The 27,450-nt window shown below is 39.1% G+C and overlaps 4 protein-coding genes across 6 annotated transcripts in view; 1 reads left to right on the forward strand and 3 right to left on the reverse strand.

The window, feature by feature from the left end:
- The first annotated feature begins 261 nt into the window (after positions 1-261).
- Positions 262-27,450, forward strand: part of LOC105218825 (TBC1 domain family member 31) — a 192,105-nt gene continuing 164,916 nt past the window's right edge. For 2 of the 3 annotated variants that reach the window (XR_008471878.1, XM_029044608.2), the window contains exons 1-7: positions 288-958; positions 1,032-1,142; positions 1,200-1,351; positions 1,408-3,315; positions 3,383-3,585; positions 3,649-3,828; positions 3,895-4,037. Coding sequence is in view for 2 of the 3 variants with exons in the window: in XM_029044608.2 (XP_028900441.2) it covers positions 618-958; positions 1,032-1,142; positions 1,200-1,351; positions 1,408-3,315; positions 3,383-3,585; positions 3,649-3,828; positions 3,895-4,014 (3,015 nt within the window). In the remaining variant the exon portion in view is untranslated. Of the gene's footprint in view, positions 959-1,031; positions 1,143-1,199; positions 1,352-1,407; positions 3,316-3,382; positions 3,586-3,648; positions 3,829-3,894; positions 4,394-27,450 lie in introns of those variants that run through there. The other variant, XM_054234141.1, reaches the window with a different exon arrangement.
- On the reverse strand, positions 4,529-6,376 carry LOC105218824 (cyclic AMP-dependent transcription factor ATF-2). Its single transcript, XM_011194655.3, has 3 exons — positions 6,183-6,376; positions 4,935-6,119; positions 4,529-4,868 (listed from the first exon to the last, which is right to left on the reverse strand). Exons 1-3 carry the CDS (start codon positions 6,301-6,303, stop codon positions 4,726-4,728), a joined length of 1,449 nt encoding a protein of 482 aa, XP_011192957.2. The 5' UTR covers positions 6,304-6,376; the 3' UTR covers positions 4,529-4,725.
- LOC105218823 (uncharacterized) lies at positions 7,948-10,609 on the reverse strand. The gene is made up of 4 exons (XM_011194654.3): positions 10,267-10,609; positions 8,808-8,887; positions 8,524-8,686; positions 7,948-8,306 (listed from the first exon to the last, which is right to left on the reverse strand). Exons 1-4 carry the CDS (start codon positions 10,382-10,384, stop codon positions 8,215-8,217), a joined length of 453 nt encoding a protein of 150 aa, XP_011192956.2. The 5' UTR covers positions 10,385-10,609; the 3' UTR covers positions 7,948-8,214.
- LOC105218822 (protein dopey-1 homolog) lies at positions 14,207-27,034 on the reverse strand. Its single transcript, XM_054234140.1, has 11 exons — positions 26,714-27,034; positions 25,348-25,589; positions 24,029-24,210; positions 23,030-23,963; positions 22,614-22,933; positions 22,195-22,540; positions 20,924-21,873; positions 15,999-20,863; positions 15,651-15,846; positions 15,239-15,584; positions 14,207-15,174 (listed from the first exon to the last, which is right to left on the reverse strand). Exons 2-11 carry the CDS (start codon positions 25,498-25,500, stop codon positions 14,953-14,955), a joined length of 8,514 nt encoding a protein of 2,837 aa, XP_054090115.1. The 5' UTR covers positions 25,501-25,589; positions 26,714-27,034; the 3' UTR covers positions 14,207-14,952.

Consider the following 27,450-nt stretch of genomic DNA (forward strand, 5'->3'; position numbering starts at 1 on the left):
CTTGCAAAAAAAAAATATTGTTCAGTAAATTAAAATGACCGAAATATAAATAAAACTAAAGTGCGAATCGATATGATCTTATTTACTGAAAACAAAACCTCGGATTATATAAATAAAATGGTTTTTAAATTTATAAACGAATTTCAAAAACATAGCGTAAACTTTTCAAGATTTCGAAATTAAGCAACACTGTTTTTTTATTTCTTTTCGATAAATTGATCTGCGATAACTACACATCGATAAGTTGTGCTCACTATTAAGATCACCTTTTCAGCAGGTAACCGCCATATTACACTTTCAACATTTGTACAGAGTGGTTACGTTCGCTACGCATATATATACCATTATTACTTGGCAATTAACAAAGGTTATAGCAGCATATTAATTTAAACAATTAAATAAATTAATAATTAAATTGTATACGAAGATACAAGTGTGTGTGTTGGATATTCTAAATTCGAATAAACGTTTCAGGGAAGTTGTACGCCAGTGAACAAGATTTTTTGTCATCAGCTGTTTGGCCGGAGATAATTCTTCATTCATAACTTGGCAGCACTTAATTCGGTTGTAGAAAAATTTGTATTCCATTTTCAAGTAGCGCGCGAATTTAGCTTAAAATGGCAAATAATGGCGAAAGCGCTGATAAAATTGTTCCGAATTCTGTGAATGAAAAAAACAGTCCGAAAAATGTCGAAGCTCCAAATGCATGGGTGCAAGAAATAGTTGATGAAATTCAAGACGCTGCTGTCACTGGATCTGCTGAAAATAATGCTGAGGAAGAAAACTTAAACGCTGCTGTAAGTCCAACACCTCTTGAAAACATGAACGATTATGAGCAGAATCCTCAAGATGATGAGCAGGACCTTCACGATTATAGTACTTATGATTTACCCTATGTACCCTTGGGGAAGGAGATACCGGAACGTAAATATCCTTTCAGATTAAAGAATGATAAGGGGTAAGTAACGTTATTGTTGTACAAAAACACATACATATGTACGTGATAATTTTATATTATATTTTATTATTAGCAAAATTCTGACGACGTTTGTAAATCTTGATCGCTATGGAGTTCGTTCGTCCCTTATTGTTACGTGCGCTTTTAATCAGAATTGCTCTTTAATTGTTTTAATTGCTGAATGGTAAGTGAACTTGGTAGTAGCTTAATAATTTTTAAGCTTTAATATGTTCATTTGCAGTGGTTATATATACGCTCTCGACTTGGTACGCAAACATTACTGGAGATTGAATGAAAAGGCAAATAACGCTACTATAATAACGACATGGACAAAGAAAAATAATCATTTTCTCATAGGAAATTTGTTAGGAGAGATCGCATTACTGGATTTAGGTACATAAAAATGATTACTTCGACTGAACATAAAATAAACAACCTTTCATTTACAGATAAGTCCAATAAAGTTATAAAAAGGAGGATTATAAGTAAAGATGTATATATATTGTCAATATCAGTACCGGATCCGTCGACAAAACGGTCAAATCTAGTAGTAGTTCAGACTGGCTTAGAAGCAATTATGTTTGATGTAGAGCAGTTCGTTGTAACACATCGTTTGTTGTTTACAAAGAACAAATTGCAACTAAAGTTTGCCTCCTACTTTCCACAATCAGACAAAATTTTTTGCTGTTTTACTAACGATGCCGTTCAAGTGTGGTCAGGTGTCAATTTGCAAAACGTACGCATGATACAGCCTTTAAAAATGCGAGATCGTAAATTGCGTATGCAAGGCGCTGCTGGTTTATCTGCAGATTTTGTACTGTGCCAAGATTACAAAGATTATTCAAATGTTGACTGTAAGATCACAAATTACTCGGCTGGTATGATTATGCATTATTGTTTTCATCCCGATAATGGTTTACTGTGCCTTTCAACATTGGACGGCTACTTGTTGCTAATAAACACATACACTTTAGAATTGCAACATATATGCCGGCTACAAGATTTCATTTTAAAAAATTGCGTATTTCTTAATCAATCAAAAGAGTTATTAATATGTGGCGTAACTCACGCTCGAAGGATTGAAAGTAATATGGTGATTTTGAATTGTCTCAAAAAGGATGTTAAATTGGTAATACCTATAGGTATGTCGCCAAAACTCTCCATTTCCCCTGATGGAAAACTCTTATCGGTAATAACTGCTAACTTAAATATTTGGTCCGTTTGTGATATCTACAATGCGCTGAAGTCACAAGAGGAATGTCTACGGCTGCTAAAGTTGTCTTTTAAACAAAATAAACCAGTATTACTTGGCCCATCACGGCGTCGTAGGTCAGCACTGGCAGCACAGGAGGAAAGTCTAAACGAGGATATTCGAAATTTACTTAGTCGCGAGCGTCTAATAAGTGTACTGCGCGAATTTCATTGGTTCCCATCTAAATATCGCGTACTCATATGGTGTGCACTGCTCCAATTGCCTTATAATCGCACTGAATTCTATCAACTCTTAAAAATGGGCATACCGCCATTGGTGAAGCAACGTGCGCAACAGCTGCAAATACGTAATGGAGCGTTGAAAAATGCGCTTATACGCATATGGTCTTGCCTGGCACATTGGTGTCCCGTGTTTGCGCATTGCAAGTTCCTGCCACAATTAATATTTCCATTTGTGAAATTGCTACCACGCCATTCGCTTGTCGTCTTCGAGATTTGTGTTACACTACTGACGAATCATTTTCAATTGTGGTTCGAATTTCATCCATTGGAGCCGAAAAACTATTTGGGCTTATGCGAAAACATATTGCAATACGAATGTCCTAAATTATGTAAATTTTATGCAAGTATGCATGTAAGTGTCGAACACTACGCCTGGCCATTGCTGTCCACAGCTTTCTCTGAAATCTTTAGCGAAGATGACTGGCTACGCTTATGGGATAACATCCTCACTTCACCACCGTATTACCCAATTTTCATTGTAGTAGCATACAATATTGCGCACCATAGAGTAATTACACGATTACCCGACAAACCAACAATTTTGGCTTATTTCCATGAACAGAATCCGAGTGATGTGAGTCTCTTGATAAAATCAGCTACACGTATTATGAGGGGTTGTCCGAAAACATTACATCCGGAACGTTACATGACGGAGTTGCAGTGTATACCCAAGAAAGTGTATCCGAAATTTTTGAATTACCCACGTGAATGGTTGGCCAAACACGAGCAAGATATAGCCGCAGTACAAAGAGAAAAACAGTGTATTGACGCACGCATAAGACAGTTGGAGCTGGAAGAAATGAAATTAATGGAACGTCTGCAGTGTGGTCTGCGTAGAGAGGAACATGCTAAACAAGTTAAAAGTGAGTTTTGCTATGCGACAAAGTTGCGTTTTTTTCAAATCAAATTTTTTTTTGTTTTTTTTTGCAGAAATGGAGAAACTCTATCGTGATTCGCTCAAACGTGAGGAAGAACGTTTGGCTTGTCAACGACAAATGTTGACAATGTATCAGAAAGAGTTGCGCAATCGCAAAGCCGAAGTTGCAGCACAGGTGCAGGAGTCTGAGCAACGTCAGAGAGCATTGCAAATGGAAAAGGATCTCGAACTATTAATGCAAAGCATAGAGTGTGAAGTGAGTGCAGTAATAATATATTAAAAAATAATTGTAATTATAACATATTTCTCATTGCTTTAGCGCACGCGCAATGACGCCGATTTATTTATGGCCGAAGAGGAGTTGCGTAATCAAGAGATGGAACTATTTGTGCAAAAGTGTTTGACTGACAGCGGCGCTTGTTCGCTGCGTACTAAATATTACAACGATATAAAGAAATTATGCAATGAGCGACGTGAACTTAAGCAGCAAGTCAATGAAGTAAATACATGGCTGCAAGATTTTTTCAAGAAAGATTTACTAAATATTTTTTTTTTTTTTTATTAGCTATCAAATATACCCAAACCAACATACAAAACAAAACAAAATCGACAATTAGATACCATTGAGGAGCGCATTGAGGAGTTACAGAAGGAGTTTAATGAAATACTCAACTCTAAAGAATAAGCAATTACAAGTGGCCTTTAAAGGTTTGCGCATGCTTTCTTTCTTTAAGTAGTTTGTAGTATAAAATTCAAATTTTTTACGCGTAATTTATGCTATTTGCCTTTCTAAGCGTAAATTATGCATTTTTAATGTTAGTTGAAGCTATAAATTGTAGTTTCAACGCTGTCAATTGAGGAACTCACCATAAACACCGTCCATGCGAAGTGATTATAACCTAGCTACTCTCTAAATAGAGCTACAGTCCAAATAATTGTGGTTTATTGCAGCAACAAAACGTTTGCGTGCATCATGCTTTTAGACTAATGAACCAAAAACTGATTTTTTTTACATAATTCTTAGTTAATATTTAAACATAATTTATATTTAATTTTATTCGATGTCATTTAATTTACATACAAATCTATTGATAATTTAGTTCATAATTGATTGAGTTTACTTCATTAATAATTGAATTTATCACATCTAAATATAATAATTTCAAAAAATTAAACATATAATATATAATTAATAAATTAATAACCGCCTATTATAATTGCTAAATAAGCATATATTTATAACAAACGCACTTTGTGCTAATATACGCCTAACACTAAACTAGTTTCACTATTTTTTTTTTAATTGTATATGCATTTAAGTCACATAACCTCAATTTCATGTCTTTATGGAAGACTTCTAAGCTACATATTTTCCAGTTGTATAAACTTAAAGCTCTCATTTCTTCTCCACACGATATGTTATCGGTTGTACCAGTGATGGTTGTCCACCAGAAGGCACAACCATTGTTGGTATATTCATTACCAGATGCAATGTTGATGGTGGTATTTGTACTTGTGCCGGCACCGTTTGTAAACCACCTGAAATTTTGCATTTCCATTAATTAAATTTTCGAAAAATTTATAAAAACAAAAATAGTAACTCACCATTTGTTGCCTGCAGTATTTGCTGCTGCTGTTGTTGTTGTTGACTTTTTGCCAATTCCTGCTCCAGCTGTTTGATGTGTGCGCGCAATTTCTCATTTTCCGCTTGCAGTTCACCATTGCGTCGCCGCAAATCTTTATGTTCGTTACGCATTTTATTGCGGTAGCGCGTCGCTGCCGCACGTCGACGCACCATGCAGTCCTCATCGTACTTACATGCACCAGCAGGCGCACCACGCACACGTTTTGTGTTGCTACTGCCCTTGGTGACGGGCAATGGCGCTGTCGGCGCGTTTGTTTTATTGCCCAGACTCAGTATGGCCTTAAGCCGCTCTTTGATGGGTAGTTGTGAAGTGGGTGTAAGGCTGGCGCTACTCGGTTCATGTGGTGTTGGTGTCAGCGTTGGTTGATTGACTGTTGTGGCAGTAACGCTAGCGCTAGTGGCAAGTGTTGTAGTTGTTGTGGTGTTGCTGGAAGTTTTGGTTCTCAATGGTGGCAGTTGTGTTGTTGTTGTTGATTTTTTTGTGGTGACAGTTGTTGGCGCAGGTGCTAATTTTGGCATTATGAATGGTTTGACAGTCTGTATAGGTATTGCATTTGTCGCTAAGGCACCCATTGGTTTGGCTTCTAAAGTATTCCCCAGCGTTTTGTTGGCATTGCTTTCGGGGAAAGTCAGTGTAATCAACTGCGGTTGTATGAACTGTATCGCTGTTGTGGGTAGCTGTATGTATGGCAAACGTGCGTCGCTTTGCACTTCTGGTGCTGGTTTTTCGGCAATTGTGCGATATTTATAAATCTTGCCATAACCACCCGACGAAGTGGTCGAATTGTTTGAGTTCTGTCGTGACGTACCGATTTTGTATGCATCCGTTGCCGCGTTCAATATCTCATCCACGACGGGTACGTCCAGCGTCACCGTTGCCGAAGTGGGACTGTCCAGCGGTTTGCTGAGCATTTCTGCACAGCTCTGTATCGCTTCCAGGTGTGGATACACTTGTGGTGTGTGTAGTGAGTCCTCATCGGCATGCACTTCCACTGAATCCAGTTGACGTATGGGTGTCTGACCGTTGTGTTGCTCACAAGCGCGTCGAAAGGTCTCCTCGAATGGATTGACATGCTGCAGATCTTCGAACAGTCCCACTTCCTCACAATTGCGTATGAGTCGTGTTGGCGTCGGCGTTTGATCGGCTATGTGTAAATTCAATTATTTACGTAATTTGCGCAATGCACAATGCTCTAACAAGTACTTACAGCCTGCAAAGAGATTCTCGGTTTTCTGATCATTCAAACTCAAATCCAACATCATGTCATGCTTGTTTTCACGTTCACATTTGCTGCCACAGTCAAATACCTTATCGGTAGACAACTCCATACTCCTGCTGTGCAATGACGTACCAATCCAGTTGTGTATTTGTGCGGAATTTCCTGCACAATTTCACTTTTGTTATTATTCTTTTTTATTACACATTCTCTTTTACAACGTATTCTTTAATTAGTGATGTGGCAAGTTCTACGACAATCATATGTTTTGCGTTCAAGTGAATGTATTCGGTTTTTTTTTTTAATTTGGTGTGAGTAGTTGTTTACGTTTTTGAAATGTCAAAAGTGACACATTAATAAATGAAATATGTATTTTTTCGGTTGTGTGTTGTATATATTGATGTGAATGAATTGGTTCGTCCAAATGTGTTACTTCTGAAAACAAACTTTAACATAACCTACAAATAAGTTTTCGCTTAAAAATTAAAATTTTTGAAAAAAATGGCAAATTTGTTTCTTAATGCATATTACCTAACAACGAATGACAATTTTTCAAAATAAAGGCTTTTTGTAAAAACTTCGTTGTTATTCAGATATCTACAAAGTGAAAGCTCGAAGCTCAATTGTTCATAAATAGGCCAATCATCCATACATCGCTACTGTTGAGCTATGTGAATGACGAAAGGGTCCCCAAATGAACTGATTTATACATATTTGAGCTCAAACAAGCTTATTTGTGTTAATGCGTAGAATTTTGGGTTTTGAGTTATGCCACTCATCTAATAAATAAGATAAATCATTTACATTTGACTAGCAATTGTTGATGGAACAACAATAACTTGAGATTTTTCGAGTTATACGCATTCTGAACTTTGTTTGGTCAACATTTCGGAATTTAAGCAGCTCAATTGAGGTGTTGAGAACTCTTTTTTTCTAAAGATCTTATCTGAATAGCACAAATATGATATACGGCCTGATATTTTAAAACGGAAAAAAATATAGTAGAATGTAGAATATTGAATTCTCTTTGTTTTTTGTTTATATTTTTTTATTCTTTGTTGTTGTTTTCTTTTTTTTTTTGTTTAATTTCTCACAAAGAGAATTTAAAGCTTTTTGCAGCTCTTTTGATTTGCAATTTTTCAAATACAAATGATCTCATGCAACAAAATTTATAGCGCCGAGCAAAAAATGTAATTTTCAAAACATATGCTTTCTAAAATGTACAAAAAAAAAAAACAATAAAAATTTGTAAAACAATATTTGTTGTTTTTGCTATTGTTTTTTTACGCTATGCTAAACAATTGCTAATATCAGCGATGACAGACTTTGCTGGCCGAAATGCCGTCATCATATGTGTTTTTGTGGCGCGCCCACATTTTCAAGTTCCCATATACGAACAATAAGCCAAAAATTGTAAAAACTAAGAAAAACAAAAACAACTGGTATTTTTTGTTTTTGTTTATTTTTTCATTTTTTATTCTTTTAATGTTCAATTTAAGATGTAAAAAATTAGCAGATGTTTAGTGGAGAATGTGGCTAAGGCAACAGCTAAGCAATTAGCATATTAATTAGTCAATAAATAAGTCTGAAGTAATAATGAATACATACATACTTACATGTAAATTTTGATACATACATGCATACAAATATTAATAAAACGTATAAATAGTAAAAAAAAAGTAACTAAAAATAATAATTTTTTTTTTTAAATATTTTTTTATTTATTTTTGAATTTTTTATTTTTTTTTTATAAAAATTTTATTTTAAAAATATTTTTCTTTGTTTTTTTTTTCTGTATATTTATATACATAATTACATATATATAATCATATAATAATGAATTTCAAAATGCATACATCAAAAATTTCTTACTGCATTAGGGTGGCTACACATTCTCGCCGTAGTATTAAAAACAAAAAATAAAACTTATTTTGGCGTTTTCGATTTTGTACTCATAATGCATTTATATGTATGTAATGTATGTGCCATAGTATATGGATAAGTACATATGTAAACTATGTATTTACACTACAACGCCATGTGGTGTCGCCGACTGACTATTCCGCAATTGATGGAAGTAGGAGTAGACGAGATATGTGCAGTAGCCGAAAATCACTGGAAAAAAGGAAGATAGAAATCAATTATTAATATATGATTGTGATTGGGGAAAAAAATATATCTTTCAGAAAACAACAACAACAATATTTACAACTCAAAGCTTAAACTGTTCTACAACTAACTTTCAATACTATCAAATTTGTATATTATTGCCAATTCAAGAGGTCGAGTTATGTAAGTTCAAATATATATGTATATTTTATTATATATTTACCCAAAATAATGATATATTCGAAGAGTATGAGAAATACATTGTTGAAGTATGCTGCGGCACGATAATCGCCATAATTGAAAATTACACCCAACACCGCGATGGGCCAATGTATGAAGAAGAGCATGGCGGCGACGAGCCAAGCCAAGACCAGCCAAGCGTTACTCTGTAAAATATTTTTTTATTATATTTTTTGAAGGTTAGGAAATCTTGGGTTTTTTAAGAAATATTGTTTATACACGCATACATATTTGTATGATAAACTCATATTTTTTTGTATTACTTACCCACAAAACACCGAAAAGCAGCGCCAAATTGGCGAGCAGCTCGATAATGAAGCCGACAAGTGACGAACTGCTGTGCAAGTCTGAAATTCAAGCAAAAAAATAAAACATATGTGGTTAATTATCAGTTATATGTACATATGTATATCAAAAATTGAACAAAAAAAAAATTGAATTTAATAATTTTAACCTTGGGAAAAATTAAAAGGTTAAATTTTTCTTCAAAATATGGTTTATACACAATATATATATATTTATATCATTGAATCGTCGAATCAAAATCTCTATCGAAGCGAAATATATAGCAAAGTTGCTCTAAAAGTGGTCTTCCTTTGAGAGGCAATGCAAAAGTAGCAGTGAATTTTTGGCCTGATATGTATTCCATAGCGTTTCGGAGTTGTTTAAATCTTGTAGAATCCCCTACTCGTTATCAATATCATGATACATACTATAAATATGAAAATATCTCTGACTAAATCGGTAAAAAAGATTAAAATGGAGAGGCCTAACAGGGAAAGATCTAATCTAAGTTCATAGTAGGAGATTTAATTTTTTTTACAAAGTTCTGACTTCGTTATGGTTTTGTAAAAACTAAAATTATAGTCACCAAAAGTTCACAGTGTTGAAATCTCATAAGAATGAAGCATACTTTTCAGCGCGCAAAGTTTATAAGAAGCTTGCCTGAGAGTGATCTACCTTTAAAACTATGTACATAGTAGGTAAACAATATCTACATTTTCTAGCACCGAGCATATTAAATGACCATTACTTTTAAAATAACACACAAAGTTTGCCGAAGCAAATGTGTGTCATCAAAACCACCGACGCAATAAAATTAGTCATTAAAAGATGCAAAAAGAACAAAAGTGCCGCATAATGAGATCAAGCTACAATAAAAACAAACAACAAAAAAAAAAAGCTGACCAAAATGATGTCAACAAATGACAAGCGAAGGCAATAAACTGAAATGCGAATTAAATGAACAATACACGATTTTCACAAAGTGTACAAAAAAATGCGAGATATTCTAAAAGCGCCACACAACACATTGATTGCTGTTGTTGTTGTTGTTGTTGTAGACGAAATGACTAAAATGCGCAAATAAGTGAAAAAAATCGAATATTGTAAAATAGAATATTGTGAAACCGAAAGCACAACAGTGTCACCACAGCAACAACCTCCAGCGGTTTGTGACTAGATATCTATTTGTTTTTGTTGTTTTTGTTTTATCATTATTTACTAGTAGCTTCGTCTAACGTTTAGCGTTGAAAATCTGTACGTGTTTACTATTTACTCTAGTATATAAATTCGATACTGATCGGGTCTTAGGAAGCTCAGATTACATAGTTTCCATAGAAACTTTATTATTTTTTTCTGTCTGCATGTTTTTACTTTTTACTTTTTCTCCAATTTTGTTTTTTAATTCCCCTAAATTTCCATTTAATTTCATTTCATCACTTACAACTCGGTCGCGCTACGACGCCCAGCACCAGACTGACCAGAAAGAATATCGATATGCCCAAGCAGGCATTACGCAGGCTGACATTGAATAACGCTTTGTCCGTCACGTATTTGGCCATCTTCACACACTTTTGTTTACAAACTGGTTTTCAAAAAGCAAAGAATAACAACGTTTTCTACAAAAAAAGAATTCTTTCTAATTTCCACTTCGGAATTTTTAGTCTTTATAGCAAATAAAAAGGCGACAATTCACACACACTGTTATACCGGTTTGCGTCGCGCGCGTTTCACTTAACAAGACGTACGTGTTCACATTCTCAACAGAGACTGATCATTGTGGCGGTTGAGCGAGATCGTCAAGGTGGTTGCTTGCGGTCGAGTTTGGAAGCGATGCTTGTGAGCACGAATATGCTCAGAACTTGAGCTCTACCAGCGATGTAAGCTCTCTATTTTAGATGTGTGTGATCGTATAACGATGATCATTTTAAAAATATATAGGGTGTCATGCGATATATTACGATATCAGAGATCATAGATTTCTTCTCGCTGGTGTTGTTTTAACTACTCCTTCCTAGTTCATACTATTTTATTTTATTTCAATTGCTGAGATGTTGAACGTGACGAACCCATTCAGGAATCATCAAAATGATATTTAAGGGCGTTTTAGAAGAGCTGCTAAGAAGTTTCGACTAAATCTTCAAAAATCTTGCAGATCCTTTTGAATAAGTATGATTTAGAGGAGTCCATGGAAACTCTAGTTAAACCGCGATAATCTTGCAAATCCCTTTAAAAAGTATGATTTAGAAGAGTCGAAACACTTGTTATATCTAGCGTGGAGAGCTAATTTTTCCTAATAAGATATCCACATTAGTATAAAAGAGTCTTTAAGGGCCCATAAGTGATGCAGCATACTTTAAGAACTAAGATAACTTAGAACCTCAATTACACCTTTTCTAGGCACCCATTAAGTAGTAGCTAACAACGACCTATTATCCAAAGAATTCATTAGACGCGCTCTTTTTAAAATCGCAGTCTTTTTTATGAAAAAATAAGGGTCACTGTCTCTTCCCTTGCATAATTAACAGTTCATTAGCAAAAATAAAATATTTGTTTAAAAAATTCGAGTATTTTGTGGGTAAGTCTTGACTTTAACGAAGTAGTTATGACTCCTCAAACATTTATAAAAACTTCACAGCAACAACAAAAATTTATTTATAAGCAATTTCCCAGAGAACAATTAGCTTATTAATCGCAAAACAATTATTTCCCTTTAATCTTATAATTCCGCAGCTTAAAGTGAACTCCGCCTTTCCAGCTGCGCTTTTGCTGTCTGATATCAGAGCTTATCTTTGTATATATATTGAACTCGGTTTCCAGTTATTTCTTATTTGTTAAAGCGAAATTTGCGCGGTTGTCATTGCTGATTCACTATGCAAATTCTTGTCACCATTTTACAGGGTGTTCAGTGGTTGTGACTTCATCGGCGGTTTACCTTCGTTTGCAGCAGCAGCAGCCGCTATGAAATCATTCACTCAATCATCTTCGTTTTAAACGCTTTTAAGCGCGAAAGTGAGAAAACATATAAATTTAGACATGCTCTGTGAAGCCTTATTAGTGCATTTGATGTATTACTGAGTCTACGCACTTACCACATACATATATATAGTAAATAATATATATGCAACACACGATCGTATTAATTACTGAGGCAAGATAAGCCAAGGGCCATAGATATTTACAAGATTTCCTAAAATAATGTGTGTGATAATTTGGACGGTCGTCTTAAAACCGAAAAACAAGTTGAAATTAGGGCAGCCCTGAGCTTTAACAAAGAATTTCGATTACAATTTTATATAATATATAAACATATTTATGTATGTAGCCGAGATATTTACTTATCCCAATGTTTATTCCATTGTTTAAAACCCCTATTCCCCTCAGGGCATACGTACAATCTTCTACTTGTTCGCGCCAAATTTTTTTTTTGTCTTAAGATGTCAAAGAACTTTATATCCGAACTTTTCACATAGTCAAGAATTTTGGTCCGAGAGATTCTGCCTTCCTTTTATTGTTTCTCCTTAGGTCCTCAGTAGTTTTTCACCAACCTTTTCAATATTTTTCACTCACAACATGCTGATAAGGTTGGGAAGACGAAAAGAGGGCAGGAAAATATCATATTTTTTCTTAGAGAATACCCCGAACTTAACGTCTGTATAGCCTCCAGTTCTACCTGTATTCTCTTTATCATTGAGAACATACCACTATCTTCGAAGCGAGTTTGAATCTAGATATAAAGAGTGCTCTATTTGAGGTTCCCTACTTAAAAAAAAAATCAAATTTAATGGGTAATGCTTATTATCATTCGAAACAACATTCTTTGACATTTTTTTTTAGGATTATCTTTTTCAAATGTTGTCCGCGGCTACGTCTCAGATGGTTCATCCGTTGGTGACTGGCGAATGACACGCGTGATATTTTGCTCGAAGGGCTGAAGCAGTATTGTCCGCATAGACTTTAGACTATATATCCTCACAGGAAAAAGTCCAACGGTGTGATATTACACGATCTTGGTTGCCAATCGACCTGCCCAAAATGTGAAATTATCTGCTCACCGAAGTGTTTTCTCAATAAATTCATTGATTGATGCGAAGTTTCGCCGTCTTACTGAAACCAAGAGTCATCGAGATCACGAGCTTTGATTTCAGGCAACAAATAGTCAGTTATCATGGTAGCCATTGGCAGTTACGTTCTCACCGGCATCATTTTTGTAGAAATATTGACCGATGATTCCACCGGCGCACAAACCACACCAAACCGGAGTTTTTTCTAGATGAAATGGCAGCTCTTGAGTGTCTTCAGATTGCTCTTCTTCCCAAATGCGGCAATTTTGCTTGTTTACGTACCCGTTGAGCCCGAAATGGCCCTCTTCGCTGAACAGAATTTATCTCGAAAACGTCGGAGCTTCTTGGATGAAATGCCAAAAAATACTGTACAAAAATAACATGACTGTTTATTAGACTCACGCGTGATCTGTCAAAAACAAGTTATTGAAAAAAGTATCTCTACTTGGATCAGCCGTTAGATGGTTAATGGTTTTAGGGCCATATTATATATGTATTTCTTCGATTTCCAGGGATATTCAATAGTTTTTCACGCCTGTAAACGAAATAAGTGACGCAACGAAATGGTTTAAAGCGAAATTCGAATATGTGCCGTTTCCCAAAAGCTTATTCGAATACAAAACTAACCTCAATAACCTAATCCCAAAATTTAGTTTATTTGTTCTCTATAATCACATATATAACGTTGAAATATAAATAATCGACGCATACAAACATATTTATGGCATTAATTCCATTGACAAATACTACACTCCCGCCCACACCGTGTCATACATATACATATACACGTCATTGTATTGCATTGTAAATGTAAATGTCAAAGGTTAATAGCATTCAACTGCTCTCACAAGCGCTTGCCGAAACTCCTATAATAGTCAATGAGCGCCACACGCTTGCCACCCGCATCATAGCTCAGACTAAAATCAATTAAATACACAACGGTTTTTTTATTTAACAAACATAATTGCACACAGTGACAGTTGATGAGGCAATGGGGTGGTGAGGGGGCTGTTTTGAATGCATATTTCTTTCATTTTTTGTTGTTTTTTTTATATGTATTTGTGATTCATTGCAAACTTCACCGCCAACACCAACACCAACATTGACGCCAACATCGCCGTCTTTCAGCTACTTTATTGTACACGTTTCATTAACATCATCTTCATCATTATCAATATCGAGTTTATCATATTCTTCTTCATTACATTTAACTGTTTCATTATATACTCGTGTATTGTTGGTTTTTTTTTTTTGTTTTTTTTCTTATGCTTTGAGTTTAAAATTTCTAATCATTCAAATAGTAAGCTGTTGCTTTTGTTGCACTGCCAACACATTTTACACTGCTGAGCAAAAACTCGAAAACAACACTCTATGCACTTATGTGTGTATGTATTATTATTATATTATTATATATGTATATATGTATATATTTTCTTTTTTATAATGTATGCATGTATTTAATGTGTAGGTATGTATATAAGTATATCATATCAATGCAGCGCATGCGCAAATACGCTCTTTATCGCATCTTTTTTATAATAATTATTTTTTTTTCTTTCTCCACGCATATTAGCTAATAGTAATTAATTATATAAATACAGGGCGTTAATATTGGTAGGTATAATTAGTGTGTGTGTGTTGTGTGTGTGATTTTTTTCCATTTTTGTCTCCTAATAGCCACATAGCTTAAAAGTCATTCAAATTGTAGTCCCGTTATGCTTGAATTAATACATTCCTGTCTTCTTGATGCATATATTCACCGTTATTCTACCACTATATACCGCGCTTTCTGCTTCACTATCTTTGTTCTGCTCTGCTTCTTCTTCTTCTTCTTCTTCTTCAACTGTTCCTCAAACGTAGAATGGGAAATTACTTTTCTTAGTTGTTGTTGTTGTGGTGCTGTGATTACTGCCGAGCGTATAGCTCGTCTCTGCGTGCGTCGACTGTTGCTGTTGTTGGTGATAATGCAATAGTTTGAAGTGACAAGCCGCTGTGACGCGACTGCTGAAAGCGCTACCGCTCGACTCCAGTTCGCCGGCAACTTCACGTATCGCCGTAACTAATTTTCACCTGGGCGTTGTGCTGGTCACCATCTTCTCGAGAAAATCCTTAGCGAGCACATCTTCGATTTCAGCCAAACAGCTGGCAACCTCCTTATCGATATCGGCATGATTGTGTGGATTGGGACAATTGACGCTCAGCGTCGAGAAGAAACCGTATAAATCTTGCAGCGAATGTATTTGCTGGAAGGTGAGCATTAGGTGGCGGCCACGTTTTACATTGTTGGTCTGCAAACCAAAAATAAATTGTATTTAAATAAATAAAAAATTATGAAATCCAAGTGACACTTACCGGCGAGTGCACTGCATACTTCATGTCCATCAAACGTCCGATGCGTCGTATATGCGGCACATAGATGGTCGTCGGTAATGTGGCGGTTGTCGTCAGCTCATCGCTGCTGCCATTCATAATCGGCACATCTTCGTGCACATCGAATTCGGTGCCCACGAAGGCCCAACGATACATTTGAAAATGTGGCAAATTGGTTGCCGGCAGCACGCAACCCAATTCGAGCAGCTTCGATGCTTCCAGCTGCACTGAACGCCAGTGTGTCACTTGATTTTGTGAACTCAAACCATTGCTGGAGGAGTTGGATGACCACGAAACATCCATGCCGGAAAGTAAACGCATCTGTTGGCTGTATGATGTCGAAAAGTAATAATAAATAAGTTGAAGTTCATCTTAGTTATACTGAGTAACTCACCTCAAGTCCTCACCATCGGATTTCAACTCTTGCTCCATAGCCAAGAACACATGCACCATTTCGGCGATAATAATGGGCCACAGGGATGTCACGTGATCGGCTGACATGCGTAGTAACAGTACGCGGAAGCAAAGAAAAACGGCTGCCTGCACGGAGGGCACCATCGATAGCAGACGTAAACTGTTGGCCAGTTGTTCTGTGAAAGAAATGAGTTCATTGAAATATGTGTTAGCTATAATCTGGCGCCTAAATGTAGGCAACAATTTAAAATACTCCAATAAAACTTTGCCTACATTTAGGGTAACGCTTGATCTGATTCTATCTGCTCACTGATTTGACGGAACTCACCTTGTATTTCGGGCATATACTTGTGGTACTGATCGAATTCACTGCAGAATATCACAAATGCCAAACGTTTCAGCAACATCGAACGCTGTTCGTACTCCTGCTCACGTGACGTGAAGATATTCAAACTGCCGGTTTGCGTGAGCGAGACGCGACTCATCAGTTCGCGGAATGTGGTATTGTCGTAAGTCATCAGGCTGTCCATAATTTGCTTCCAGAACGGCAGACAGGAAATATCCAACTGGAAGAAGGTATTATCCAGCAACAGATCGAGCATGTCCTTGCGCCACGCCTTGCGTGTATACTGATAGCCGCTAAGGCTCGCCAACAGACTGGAGCAGGCATAGAAGGAGGGCACATTGCGCGCCGTGTGATTTTTCAAATACGGCGTAATGTTGTACAACAGTGTCGTGATAATATTCACCACCTTATCTTTCTCCTGCGAGCCATACGCGACATCGAGCAAATTCGCCAATGTGGCGGCTAAAACACTTTGCGCTTGCACGGCATACTGCTGCTGTTGACCACCGATGCTATCACGTAGACTACCCTCTGAGGTGAGCGGCGAAATGTCCTCCTTGACAGCGAGATTGCGCCGCAACCACGTGGTTTGTTCCAGACACGAGCCGGCCACATTCGATAGCGAATCGACCAGCCGCGCGGTCACATCATGCAAGTCACGTATGTCCTTCTTGTCAGGGAACGGCATTTGCGGACAACGTTGCACGAATTCATTGAGTAACATGAGCAAGACGAATTGCGCTGCCGGCGTGAGGTTGAGACAATCGCGCAACAGCGCCAATAGAGAGCTCCACGAATCGCCAAGTTGTGGCGCTGGTGCGGATTTCATGTAGAAATAGAATAATTCTAAAGCGCTCACCTCGATGGTGAGATGCACCGGCGGCCGATGTATGGGCGGTGGATTGCGCACCACTTGATGCAGTGTCTGCACGAATGAGTCCATCGGCATGACGCGTATGCTGGACACGAGCGTAACGAGACTCAACTGCTCGGCGCACGCTTGTGGCGCCGAATTGCGTTGATACTGTTCGGGTATGCTGAGTGAGGAGAGCGGTTTGGCGCGCTTTGCATACGCTTCACCCCGTTCTTGCCAGGTAACTGCAACGGCAGCGAGGAAATTGGCGCCATGATGCAGCGACACTGGCGATAGGAATTCCATGAGCTGTTGCTTCACTGGACGCACTTGACCCAACTCACTGTCCCAGACGGCGGCAACGCTGGTAACGATGCGTGAGAGATGTGACAGCACGGCATTGCGCGCCGCTAGAAGCTGTGGATTGCGTGGCGCCTGCGCTTCGGATGATTGTGATGCGGCGGCAGCGGTGGAAAGGAATGAATGTACAATGCTGTTGAGCAGTTGGCCGGTATTGGAACTCTGCGCTGAGACGCTGGTCTGTGGGTAGGCCTGGTTGAAGAGGTGTGAGAGTGTGGTCTGTTGTGTATTGTCGAGCAGACAATAGTGACATAGTATAGTGATGGCCTCCAGCTGGGAGACAACGTAGTCTGGCGGAAAACCGCTCTGTTCCTTCAGTGACAACTTCGCTATGCGATCAATATTGTGACACAGTTGATGTACGACGCTGATGACGATGTTTGTAAGCGAACCGCAGCTGAAGCAATTCAGCGATGCAGTCACCAGATCGGTCCAGTTGCGGTGTAGATGCCGCAACTGTTCGTTCTGCAGCGCGCTTAGCACCGCAGCCAGAAACATGGGCTGCTGGCTAATCAGACAGTTGGGCAAGTACTTGACATTCGTGGCGCTTGCTTCGCCACCAATGTTGGAGAGGCGCGTCGGCGATATATTGCCTGAAGTATCTTCCTTGCTGCTGGCAGCGCCATTTGCATTAGCGCCATTGCTCTCTTGTTTCAGCAGCTGCACTTCGTATTCAAGTTTTATCACAGACATGAGTAGGCGCAACAGCTGCAATTGCAGCGATTCCGCATGCAATTGATCGTCCTGTGGATTGTTGAAATTCAGTATGCGCGCAGGCAGCGTATCCGACGCGCGTTGCTTCTGCTGACGCTGTGGGCCGCTAAACATGCTCACCGATGAGTTGAGACAATGTAGTATCACTTTTTGTAGCTTGCAACGCGCCATCAAATCGGCAATATAATACGCGAGTCCCTTGCCCATGCCACGCACGATATCAATTAACTCGGCGCATATGAGTGAGAGCAGCTCAACGCTCTCCAACTGCACGCGACAGTTGCCCATAACATCTTCGGCATTGGGCGCGTCTGCGGCGCTATCCGCATAGCGCGCTTCATGATGGAAGAAACCGCGTGCATAATAGAGACAGATTGTGACCAACACCTCGAGATGCATGCAGGCGCGATAGCTCTGCGCGTACTCTGTGTTATTGATGCTGCCGGTGAAGCCTTTGCCCTGCATGCATTTGCGATGACGTATCAGCAGCTGTTTCAGAGTGCCGCTGGCCACGGAGGTGGTGATCGAGAGGCAGAGGAAAGTGCGCGTGTCACAGGTGATGATGTTGCGTAGCGTTTGGAATGCGTACAACGTTTGCTTGGTGTCGTAGGCGCCACTTGCGTAGATCAGCATATGCTGATAGTAGCTGGGCATTTGGTCGGTTGCTAAGCGCGCGGATGCATCGCCAGCGCTTATACTCGAATTGCCGCTCTTCATCGATGAACGCTTACTGCCGCCCCCATCGCCGCCACCGTTGCCATTCTGTTGTTGCTGCTGCGCGGCAGCCGCATTTTGACGTAAAATCTGTAAATTTTGTTTGCTCTTCTCCAGCGTTTCTTGTGTTAGCGCCCATTCGGACTTCTGTTGGTTGGGCTTCTGACTGGTCTCCAAACTGAGCGTGCGCCGCTTATCCTCCACATTTATTGTGGATGCGGTTGTGAGCGAATTGGATTGTGAGCGCGATTCATACAGCTCCTCATCATCGTCATCGCTTTGCAGTGAATTGCAAGTGATGGGCTCCTCCTGCAGACTGTGCGGTCCAGCCAGTCCAGAGTAGCTGTTGTTGCTATCCGTTGAGGTCTTCGAAATGCAGCTCATGCGTTTCTTATCACTGCCGGCAGGGGACTTTTTGCCCGCGCCATGCTTCTTCTTATGCAGTTTTGTTGCGCCATGTGCGCGCTTATGCTTGCCGCTGCCCTCGTTGCGTTGCTGCTGTGTCTGTGGCGGTGTATCAATTGGTTGCGCAGACGTTGGCGCTTCTACATCTTTGACTGTGGTCTCTGCAGCGCCGCTATCGTTGGCGTTTCCATTGTTAGTGCTGAAATACTCATCCGCTGCATGCGCGGAATCATCAAGTGTGCCGGTTGTTTGTGTCGGTGCGCCCAGCGAAGAGTGTTCGTCTGTTGTTGACGTGACCGAAGCCAAACTAGAATCACCTGGCGTCTTCTCGCGTGTCAACCGATACGTTTTGCGATTCTTCGTGCGTTCGTGCTGTGAAAGCAACTCAGTTACACGTTCGCAGTCACCTACGAAACGTTTGAGGTTGCCGCCAACAGCGGCATTGCCATTCAGAACGGCACCAGCACTGGAGCTGATCGTTAGACTGTCGTCTTTTTCAACGCTTGTTTCGCGATTCTCCGATTCCGAATCGAACATGCTGCTCTCCGAGTCATCCGTGTAGTCGTGTTCGAAATCATGCGCATCCAACTCTTCCTTGTCATCGTCTTCCTCTTCGGCGGCATCATCGTCCTGTTGCTCTTCAGCGCCGCTCTTTACACTTTGTGACTGTTCTGCTGGCTTCGCTGTGGAATGTGCTTCACTCTTCGATGTCAACTCGTGCATTTCACACTCGGTCTCATTGTCTTCGGCATCATCAAAGTCCGGTGAATTGTCTAGTGGATTGACTATGAGCCCGATGGTGGCGTCTGGCAGCTCTGCAGCGGGTATAGTTTGTGTGGGCGTTTTGTCGCTTAAAAAGTTCGATGTTTTATTCTTGCTACTCAAAGCAACACCGAAAATCTTCTTATGGAAACTGCGTATCGGACTGCGTTTCTTGTTACTCGAGGTGTCCATGTGATACTTGATGTTGCCATACTCCGAACTGATGGCATAAATATCACGTTCCAGCGAATTGTCGCTTTGCGCACCACCCGTCTGCAGCTTATCGCTCGCTTTGGCTTGCCCGACACCCTCTTCGCCGCGTTCCTGTTCCAGCACGTGCAGATGCATTATGCTTATACGCTTCGTCTGTGGACCGAGCAGTATTTTGTAAAGCGGCTTGATGAGACGCGGTAAATCACCGCGAAGCAAAGCGGACTGCAACCATTTGGTGACACAAGTGCGCACAGACATATATTGTGGCAGAGCCAAGGTGTCTAATACCTTCAGCAGTGTTTTCTCGAAACCCTTCGAGGGTTGCTTGTCACGCCCCAAATGCCAGAGCAACTCAAATTTGCGAAAACTCTTCGATTCACTCTCTTTCAGCTGTTCAATAGCAGCGCGCGCCACTGGACGCGCTGGCGAAGCGCACACCAATTGCACGTCACGTGCACGGTCGTAACGGTAATTACGTAGCGCAGTTTGCGGCAACATACTGCTGTATTGTTCACTCCAACCGACCGCAGACAATGCATCGGCGGCGGCGAATTGTTGATGCATGCTATGCGCATACATACGATTGCCAATGATGGTCTCCACCAGTCCACTCTCCAAGCAGTTGTGCAGCTGATAAAGCAGCGATGTGATCTGCGCCGGATCAATGCCCTGTTCGCCCAAGTAATTCCACAGCACGGAGGTGATCAGCTGGAAGATGCGCGTTTTGTGTTCAATATAGCTGACATGTCCGAATTTGAGCAGCGGCAGCATCACCACAAAGGTCACACCAGGGCTGGTGGTGTGCTCGATTTGAGACTTTAGTAGACTGAAGAAGATAGGGATATTATTATTACATTATTTTCATTATATTTTACTCTTATCATACCTTATTAGATCGAAGAGCGTCGTGATCGCGGCGATCTGCATTTCCTTGTCGCTTTGCGTGTACGCCGTCACCAGGCACAGCACCTTCAACCAACTCGGTATCTCCTTGTCATTCTTATCCAGCACGATATTCTTATTGCAATTGGGGAATGTGGACATTTCTACGAGCAAATTGGCGGCCAATTTGATGGCGCTACGTAAACTATTCGACAAACGTAAATCCATTAGCGCTTGTATGCGTCGTTCGGTGCGATCATCGCATGTTACTTGCGCCTCATCGCCATCATCACTCGCATCGCTGGTGGTCGAGTCGGTGCCGTTGGCCGCAGTAGCGCCTTTAGTATGTCCCAACGAGCGATTCAATAAGCTATGCAGCTGTTTGGAACGACTCATTACGTTGACGCGCAACGTGTCGAAAAGACGTTCGATTTCTACGAGCCGTTCCGGGCTTGTGTCTTCATAGATCTGCTCATTTTGGAAAATATGCTCCACACTGAGCGGCTGTTCCCGTTCCACTTCGACTTTAATGCGACATTTCTCCTCGTCCACGGCAGTGGCACGTTTAATTTGCAACACATGACGTGTCAAATAGAGTTCGAAGAAAATCTCGTATTGTCTTATACATTTCTCTAGTATTGAGAATTCTTCTTCGTTGTTAGCATTAGTTTCGTTATAGTCGAAAATTAATTCCTCCACACGATCTTTTGCCAACTGCTCGGTGGCTGGTGCGCTCTTTGGCAAATCATCTGTTTCATCCTTGGCATTTAGTAATGCTGGATCGAGTGATTTGGGTCCAGTGAGTGCTATATCCTTGGGACGTGTCTTCTTGGGACTGGTGCGTATACGCATATACGGTGTTTTGGCTTTCGATTTTAATTTCTTAATGCTCAATGGCGTATCCAAATCGGAGGAGGATTGTGGTTCGATAATTTGACCGGTGTCGGGACAAATCTGTGGATACAATACAATTTTTACATTAGTCTATAAGCGTAATAATAACACTATTCCACAAAATCGACTTTTTTCTGGGTATTGTACAAAACTAATTTTTTCCAGTTAAAATAATATTATCCTTCGGTTTTCGAAGTTAACCTCTAAATTTTTTTTAAAAGCCCTCTTTCGAACTTCGAGTTCAAATATTTCGATTTCGGAGCTAATTTCGAAAATCGAAGAACGCACTCTTTTTATTTAAAACTCAATCTCCCGGAAAAAAAATAATTTGGTCCAATACCCGAGTCGAGTGTTGTATAGTGTAATTGGTGCATTCCATACCTCTTTATCCAGTTCTGATAGCTTGGATGTTGACTTGGCCTTCTTCTTCTTCGGACTTTTACGTTCCATATGCTGATTGGAGTTCGAGCGTCGCATTGGTGGCTCTGTGTAGGCGCTATGTGCGAACGCACCCTTATTTTTGCCATGCTGTGACATGCCATTGCTGTCGTCACCCGAAAAATGATTTAACTTCGAATCGGATTTGCTCTTCTCCAGCGCATACATAGCGCCAGCAACTTGCGCAATCGATGTATTCTTCAGTACACTCTTATTGGCGTTGCCAGCTTTCTCATCGGAGGACGAATAGTAACCGTGATTGGTGCGTGGCACGAGCTTTATGGGGCTACTGTGCATAAAGAAATGAAAAAAAAAAAAAATAAATGAAAAAATAATTTTTAGTTTACGAAGCGATTACTTACGTAATCATCGGCTGTACGCGTGAGACAATTTTCATGCATAGCTTCAGTGAAGCGTTCACCTCGTCACTACTTATATAGTCTAGATGTATGGTGAGCATCTGTGTGATAGCGAGAAATACTTTTGGCAAATAAATGCGAGTGGTTTCATTATACATTTCCAAAGAGATGGTTTCCAGTAAAAATTCCGTTAGATAGCATATTTCGACCAGACTAGGATCGCCAGAGCCGACTTCACATTGAAATTTCGTTTCATTGCTGCTGCGCGAAATGCTGCGTGATAATTTTCCTCTCGACTGTGAACGACTCATGGTTTTGTTGGACTGCAAAAAATGTGAATATTAAAATATAGGTTAGAATGAAGCAACGAAGGATTAAAATGAATTACTGAGAATGTTCTAATATTATCCCTCACTCACCTTCTTGCACGACTTATCATACATGCTCGTCATAAAACTCCAAATATACACTGGATCGAATGTGGCAAATAATAAATTAGCCGACTTCACCACCTCCGCATTGCTGCTGCTCGACAAGGACATAGTACGTATAATATCGCACAGCACATGATCTAGCACAGCGCTACCGATTTCCGCTTTATCCAAGAGTGAGACCATAATACGATACGGCTTCACATCCACCGGTGTGCTCTCCAAACTGAATTTGAGGGTACAGATCAACGATTTTATGACAATATGTTTCGAATGTTTCTCGAAATAGGTTTCCGTCTCTGCTGGCGCGCCATCTAGAGAGGCTGTGTCATATGTGGGCGAATTCTTAGCCACCTCACTGCCAAGCAACCAAGAGTATAAACGTCGATTTAGTGACATATCACGTCGCAAAATCGTATTCAAACCATTCGTAACCAATTTGATGAGATCCGCTTCGGTCAAGTAGATAGTATGCATGGGAAAGCCGAGTAGTAGAAATTCTAAGGTATTACGTTGTACTAAAATAACGTTATCATTGAGACAAGCGCATAGCCCCGACATCATAATATCACGATTGTGACCCATAATGAAGACTTGTTCCTGCATGCTCAGGCGTTTATTGAAGTGTTCGAGTAGATAGGTGACGGCCGGTAAGCGTATTGAAGCATTTGTGGCCATACACTCCCAGAGTACAGTGTAAAAATGTGTCGGGTTGACGGCGGTGCAGACTTGCGTAAGCAGTGAATTCGTGCGATCGAAATGATCCAAACCATTCTCATAGCCGGGCAGTACACCGCTGAGGAAACCACTAAGCGCTGGACGCAACTTATCGCCCAGTGGCACAAAGTAGGTCTCATAAATGCCCAGCAGAGCGGGACGCACATTCATGGCCGCATAGCCGAGTAGCGGGAAGAGGCCGGCACTAAAGGAAAATAATAAGAGTAAATTTAATAATATTTTATTGGGTTTAAAATCAATGCCACTTACCTATATATGAAAAGCTCTTGTGCCAAACGCTCTGCACCCGTTTTGCTGAAGATAACATCGTAGGTCTCCAGCGCTTTTAAATGCACACCAGATGGCAGTGCTGGATGCATGCATTGCGCCAAACGTTTTGAGATTTTTATGCGACGCGGTATAACTTGATATTGTGTATTGCCGGATATAGCCTACAACGAGAAAAATTACAATAAAAATTATAAAATTATATTAAAATAATAAAAAATAGTTCAATGTATGATAAAATAGCCAAGGTTATAAATTATAATACAATTATGGGAATTTACATGCCCACAAAATGCGCTTGTAATTATAAAACAATTATTGTTGGCTTGAAAAATAAAAAAATAATAACAACACACAACAAAGGGCACAGACATTTTTATCAGTACATATTTATTTTTTAATGTGTATGTATATATATTTTAACAGCCAAAGCATACGTACATTAACATATGTGTGTCCGTTTGTGTACTTCGTAAGAGCAGTTTTCTGACCTTTAACTTGGTTCCCCGATTTTTGCTCACTTATCACCACTCATTTTCGTAAAGTACCAAATTTGCTGCTTAAACAAAGGAATACTTTATCGCATGCAGAAATGGTTGGCGATAAAAAAAAACATTAAACGTGTAAACTGATAAGACAGTGCTCATATAGCGGCCTGAGTAATGACCCAATATAATGTAAGCAGTGCAAATTTGAAAATCTTTAACACTTTTCGTCAATAATAAATAAATTTAATTTAATTTTTATCAATTAACTTTTATTTGGAATGTGTCCTATGTTTTGAGTATAGATAGATAATTTTTGAATCTATATGAGTATATGGTTTAATATTTTTTTTTTCAGTTTCCACTTTTTTTCACTGATCACTAATTATTGCAAAACAGTTTTTCTGTCAGTTATTGCTATATAGATATATCACTAAACGGCCAGCTGTACTGTGTTAAAATGTATTACTCATTCAGTCAAAATGAAGCACTATTTGCAGCTATTTATCAATAAGCATGAAGTCACACAAGTAATGTAATTCATGCTTGCCAAAAGCGCACGTTCTGTTATCAATATTGCCACTTTTTATCTTTAAGTATATATAAATAACTGTATATGAGTCAGTTGTAAATTATCAGCACATTTATCTGTATCATACATGCACAATACCTTTAACCAACTGTCAAGCAAATAAATATTTGCGATATATTGCATTGTTTGCACATGAATTTCAACTTAAATACATACATTTGAAACAGACATTTGGTCAAATACACATTTGAGTTATATACAGTTAAGCTATGTGTCCCCCTTACCTTGCTAAGCTTGCCAAGCGCCGATATAAGGTCAGCCCATTCGCTTGAATATTCAAAGTTTCGTAACGCTTTATCAATATTTGACATATAATTACGATATTTCCCTTCCGCCAGCAACTTCTTCTCCTCCATCAAAGCGTCGGCCGTATCCATTTTGCATTTGCTATTTATATTATCTTTCCAATTGTTGAGTTAAATTTCCAATGAAATTAAATGTGATGTGTTTGCTTACTGTGTGGGACCTGTAATAATATAGTAATTGAGTTCTAAAGTGAATATAATTTATGCAAAGGAAATTTATATGTAAAATACGTTGGTAGTTATAAGTCGTATTTCCAAAGTAGGGAGCTTAGTGTAGTAGTAGTGGGAGACTTTTAAAATAGCATGGCATCTGCTGTTTCTCATATCGCTTGAAATTTCTATAATTGGCATATACACTTAGTATGTAATGCAACAATTACTGAAACTAAAATGTAACTTTATAGAAAAATCGATTGGCATTGAACTCTTGTCACTCGCAGATTTGCATCGCAAAGAACACTTGTTGCATTGTGACGTGTGTGCAGGAGAAAACACCAATTCAATTATGCCACATCAATTACGTCCATAGCAACCAACCACATTGTACATGCATTTATGCGAAATTTTAACGTTCTCCATATAGTCTTTTGGAATTTCTGAATTTTGATTACAACACATTTTCTTCGTTAACTTTGGAATTACGTGGTTCCCGATTACTATTTCAGCGGCTGCTGTTTTGTGATAAATGTCGTTTACATGTGTGTATTTCCCCGCAATAGCACCAGCGTGTGTCTAGATCAGCGTTACATTATTAGTGCTCACATATGGCACGAATCGCAACGTCGAGCATTCACTCGAATAACAAACTGTTTGTGTGTGTACGTTTTCCTTCAATTATTGCGAATTTAATTCTATCGCTCACAATCGAGCGGTTGTTTTTTTACTTTATTACGTTTCATTCTCAACACAAAGACTAGATGCATGTAAATATCCGCAGTTCTTGTGTGCGTAACATTAATGTTTTGATTTTTTTGTTTGCTCTTTCTTGTTGAATGTATTTTGCTCCGCTCCACTTTCGTTTTTGACCCCCCTCCGCTAGAAAGTTTTGTTTGCCATTAATTCGTATGTCGCGGCGAGGGTGGCTATGTGTAAATCAATGGCAAGTTGGTCCTCAAATTAATGTTTTTTCTTTGAACAGAAAGAACACCTCCATCGCTAGCCATCAGACATATCTGCCTGTCTGGCTATACACAATAGCAACAACTTCGTTATTTGATTCTATACACACCACTGGTTATTGCTGTTGTTAAGTTGTAGGTATTGTTCCATCATAAATCTACTATACCTTTACTGCGTTGTTGCCGATGACACACCAGTCAATCAGCCAATGCCAACCCAATTTACAACTTTCAAGTATTATTTTTATTTTTTACTTCACTTTTTCTTTCTTTCGATTTGCCAAATCCATAAAGTTTTCAACTCATCCTACTTCTATATAAAATTTCTTTCCACCTGCAAAATATACTGCAATTCCTAGAGTTTTAACTAAATTTTATTTCTATCACATAATTGTGGCTTTCGATTATCGTTTTTTCGCAAGAAATGTAAAAATTGCAAACGATTGCAACAACTTCAAAGTGAAAAACAGTGAAAAAATCTGAATGTATATTCACTGACGTAGAATAATCTGTTTGACAAGTATGTGCAGTGCTGCCCAGTTTGAATAAAGTTGGTTGATGTTGCCAATTGTTTTTTTAGTGGAATAATATAAATAATTTGGTATTTTTATAATTAAATGAGGAGATTTTTGTTCGTCAATGTTCTTCTTCTGCTAATTCTTACTAAGTGTTAAGAACTTTATGTAAAATACATTTTTTGTTTTTATCTTTGTTTTTCTTTTTAACACATTTTATTTTTATTCCTGTAAAATCCTTTTTCATAATAGTCATCTGGTTCACAGATTTCACCAGAGTTGCTTCGGCGACACTGAGTCCAACTCGTTTCCAAGTGACTATTTCTGGGTTGTGCAATAAAAGTTTCCAATCGGTTAGGTTCTGACTTTAATTCCTTCGGCAGCAGCAG

Source organism: Zeugodacus cucurbitae, chromosome 6 (assembly GCF_028554725.1).
Source record: "Zeugodacus cucurbitae isolate PBARC_wt_2022May chromosome 6, idZeuCucr1.2, whole genome shotgun sequence".
NCBI lineage: Eukaryota > Metazoa > Arthropoda > Insecta > Diptera > Tephritidae > Zeugodacus > Zeugodacus cucurbitae.